At 40.0% G+C, this 3,963-nt stretch overlaps 1 protein-coding gene across 1 annotated transcript; it reads right to left on the bottom strand.

Moving 5' to 3' along the window:
* Positions 1–1,049: 1,049 nt before the first annotated feature.
* On the bottom strand, positions 1,050–3,397 carry LOC131292997 (angiopoietin-1-like). Its single transcript, XM_058321076.1, has 4 exons — positions 3,242–3,397; positions 2,426–2,587; positions 1,759–2,346; positions 1,050–1,124 (listed from the first exon to the last, which is right to left on the bottom strand). Exons 1-4 carry the CDS (start codon positions 3,395–3,397, stop codon positions 1,050–1,052), a joined length of 981 nt encoding a protein of 326 aa, XP_058177059.1.
* Between the last annotated feature and the right edge of the window lie 566 nt (positions 3,398–3,963).

Genomic DNA, 3,963 nt, shown 5'->3' on the forward strand with positions numbered 1-3,963 from the left:
AACACGTATGGGCCCTTTCCCGATGCTTAGCCGACGATGATGAATGAGATTCCATGAGATAAAGATGCCATACTGGCCACACCGCACCGGGCAAAAGGATATGCACATGCTTGCATGTATGTGCGCATCCACCCGGTGTGCAGGTCCTTTCGGCGAATCCGTTGGTCATTAGTGGCGCGTCGACCTGTCTGCCTCGGGTTTTTCGGCCCCGCCCGTCTGCCGCCGTTTGTTCCTAGCCGCCGCCGCCATTCAGTCTCGCTCATGGAGAACGTTCCGGTGGGGATTCGGTCAAAATCGAAACAATCCTTCGCATTGTTCTAGGATTCGACCGAATTTTGGCTTTTGTTTCGTCGACGAAAAGAAAGTGGAACAAGCCGGAGAGTGCGGTAGAAAAAAAAGAACCTCAACTAATCGATTTCGTGCTAGGGTGAGGCAGTTTAGCTTAATTTAAAAAATCCCAAAAGCCATCCGTAAGCGGGATTTCGATGCGGAAAATAATGAAAGTGAACGAGCGCTCGGTAAAGGAGATTTCACCATGAAAGGTCAGTGGAAAACCAGGTTAATGGAGTGTTCGTGAAAATGTTTGAAACCTAGTAAAGTAGCTACTGTTTTCTTCTGTCGAATTTTTTGAATATGACAGTTGATTTGAGGAACTGGAATTGATTCTCTCGCCTGAGGTCACTTTAGTCCCTTATGTCGGTGTTATCAAGTGAGCAGTTATGTGTAAACTCCTTTACTAAAAGATGGAAGTTTGACCAAATTATTGCATTTTGAATGCTGCTTTTATAAAAAATAACAACCAACAACGGTTTTTATCTTTAATTTATATTATTGACCAAGGATCGCACATTTCACTTATGTGAAACCCAACTTAGCATGTTCAAACACAATCTAAACAAACAATTTTAGTGGAGCAAATAAAATTTCAATCACATAAGAAATTTATATCACGACAATAACGTTTCTTTGACAATTAATCATTTTAAAGATGAAATAATGTAGCAATACAATAGTGTACAATTCGTCACAGTTCGTTTATGGTTTCAATATTAGTGGTTGACAGTTGGAATTAATTTAGTGTTAGTCGTGTATTGCATGTCCTGGCTTTCGACACTTTGAATCAACTGAAACGAGGACGAATGAATGTTTCCGATAAATGAAAGTTGCTGTCATCTATCGACACCTTTTGAGTGTGTTTACATTTTTCACACTTTTTGTAGAGACTAAGCTAGGATACCTATGAGAATTCGGACCCACTTGAACAACTGTTTCAAATTAGTAATTTTTTTCTCGTATCATCATTTTCGTATAAGACAAGCTACGATGATCCCCTTTTAAGTAGTACCAAACCATTGCGTGCCAAGTACCTGTTGAATTCTTATATGGTCCGTTGAGAGTAGCATAACTGCGCTGGTCATACCACCAGGCTCCACCATAATCAGAAGTACAACTTCCACTGTAGTTATCATTGTCTCTATCTTTTGTGCTGAATTTTGTGAAACGGCGTATCGTAAACGAGTCTCCCGCTGTACCAGAATATTTCCCTACACTCAACCTATATCCATCGCTTTCGCTCTCGACCTCAAACTCGCTATATCGAGCGTATCCGTAATTTCCGTGGTAATATTTCATTTCTATGATAAGCTCGTATTTGCGGGCGGAAGTCAGTCTGTGGAGGTATTCCAATCCAAACCAAAACTCCCCGCCCAGGTTGCCGAAACCATTTCGGTACTCAGTCCAATTTCTGTCAAAGCTAACTTGGCCGTTGTATCGGTGCTGCATTACAATCCACCCACCGCCGAACGCCCCCTGTTCACAATAAACTGATACCTTCTCATGAGGATTAAGTTGGATCAGGTACACACCTGACGTAGATGCGTTTTTACATATCCCCGGGGCTTCCGTTTGGGTTGTTAGGTTTTTGATATACTCAGTTTGAAGTTCGAAAAGCTTTTTCGTCTCGTCTTGTAACTTTTTAAAAACGGCCTGTTGTTTCCCTTCTAGATCACTTAGCTTAGCAGTCAGCTTACTCTCGAGATCACCCAACTTAAGACAGGAATGAATCGCGGTCGAGTTCGCAATATGCTCCATCTGGATGGTTTGGTTTTCCCCATATTCTGCTTGAACGTCGAGAAGCTTTCTAGTCTCACTTTGAAGTTTTGTAATTTCGGCATGTTGATCATTGAGCTTGGTAGTCAGCTTGTCCTCCAGAGTAGTCAGCTGGTCTTCCAGTTGAAAACTCAAATTGGTGTGTGTGGTGTTCACACCGCGCGCTATTTCCTGCCACAGATCGTCCCTTGTTTTCATGGATTCCTCCAAATCGCACACTTTGTTACTTCCTACTTCCTGCAACGAAAACCATTTGCGTTTGTATGACCCGCCAAGACAACCACTTATCTGAAAAGTACTAAACAAAAATATTTACCTTCAACGCATGCTCGACGACATCCAGCTTCCCATCTCTTGCCTTCATGCTGAGCTGCATTTCATCGAACTTGTTGCGCAAATGATCCAGCTTTCTATCCATCGTGTCAAGTAGATTGTGCTCTATTTCCTGCAGCTTCTCCTGCAGAAAATCGAGCTTGGCCTTCAATAAATCCGCACCAACATCATCGGTACCCGAGATAGGCCCGAACACCCCCGAGATGGCAAACAACAAACAAACTAAACGCTTTTTGGTTCTCATAACGAGGTACGTAACACTAAACTTTTGGCAACCGAATCGAGAACTGTGAACCGAATTCCTGGTCCACAATGGAATTTGACGAAGAGTCGTAGAACTTGGAGCCCTTTTATACTGCTATCCAGACAACCAAAAGGCACAGCTGTCGATGATGATGAACACGCGGGATCGGGTAATGTTATCACTGCATGCGGCTTAAAATAGCACCCCAGAACTTCGAGAGTCGCTGGGTTTCCCAATTCATAAGACAGGATGTTGATAGCAAGTGTGGGGAGTTCTGGGTACAAATGCAATTCATAAGCCCTACATTTGGACCATTGAAATAAAAATTCAAAAAAATTATGTCCGTTTATTTTGTGAAAATAATGTCTCTTAAATTTATGGAAGTAAACTATAAAATAATGTCAATGTTTAACACCTTCTTTCGAAAGAAATTGGATCGAAAACTTGTGCATTAGAGAAAACCAACTTAGGGACTCAAATCAGTTGTCTTAATAGAAATTCATAAATTCATTTGAAAACAAACTGTTTTAAGTCGTTTTTAAATGTCTGAATTACCGTATAAACTACTCCCTCCTGATAAACCTCCTTCTTCAGGCATTGCGTCATTCGTCCAAGTTCCAGTTCGTCAAATCTGGAATAGTACGCGATGGGGTAGAAGAAAATTATCGTCTCGTTCTTGCCTGAATCTTGTACGCGTTGCTGATCTTTCATGCAGAGTTTTTGCACAATCCCCAGCACATTGGTCAACTTGTTTGCTACCTTATCACGCAATATGAATATTGTTTAGTTGTGCTTCAGAGTTACACAGTTTACTACTAATGAAATAACATTATTTTCAAGGTTTTTCTTTTGTTTCGTTAAGTTTAGAAACAGTTGAAATATTCATCCATTTCAGTACTGGAAGAAATTAATACAGTTCTATTTTAAAGTTTAAGTTTTATTTTGTAATATGCCTTCGTTTTTTATTGAATGGACACGTTAAAATAAACATGCGTTTATGATATTTAATTTTTTTTTACCAAACTAAGTAATAAAGCGTAAATCTACTGGAATCCATGCTTAGAAATACTGACACAAATCTTCTGTTATAAAATTTAAGTTTCTTTCACTTTTTCGTTCAGTTTTTGTATATAAACGTATTTAATTCAACAATATGTTTACCAATTGATAAAAATGTCCATCATTTAGGAACATGGTGCGTTAAACACGCCTTTTGTGCTATCATTTCGCCCATACGTTTATCAACACCTACATAAAAAATGACCCTGCAAGACGAT

The sequence above is a fragment of the Anopheles ziemanni genome, chromosome 2, assembly GCF_943734765.1.
Source record: "Anopheles ziemanni chromosome 2, idAnoZiCoDA_A2_x.2, whole genome shotgun sequence".
NCBI lineage: Eukaryota > Metazoa > Arthropoda > Insecta > Diptera > Culicidae > Anopheles > Anopheles ziemanni.

Excerpts from the sequence above, each read along its gene's own strand:
- LOC131292997 (XM_058321076.1), bottom strand. The coding sequence starts at position 3,397 with ATGAAAGATCAGCAACGCGTACAAGATTCAGGCAAGAACGAGACGATA. Across the intron at positions 2,588-3,241 it reads AGGAGGGAGTAGTTTATACG|GCCAAGCTCGATTTTCTGCA; the intron begins GTAATTCAGACA and ends GATTTATTGAAG. Across the intron at positions 1,125-1,758 it reads AGCACCGATACAACGGCCAA|TTGATTCAAAGTGTCGAAAG; the intron begins GTTAGCTTTGAC and ends TCCTCGTTTCAG.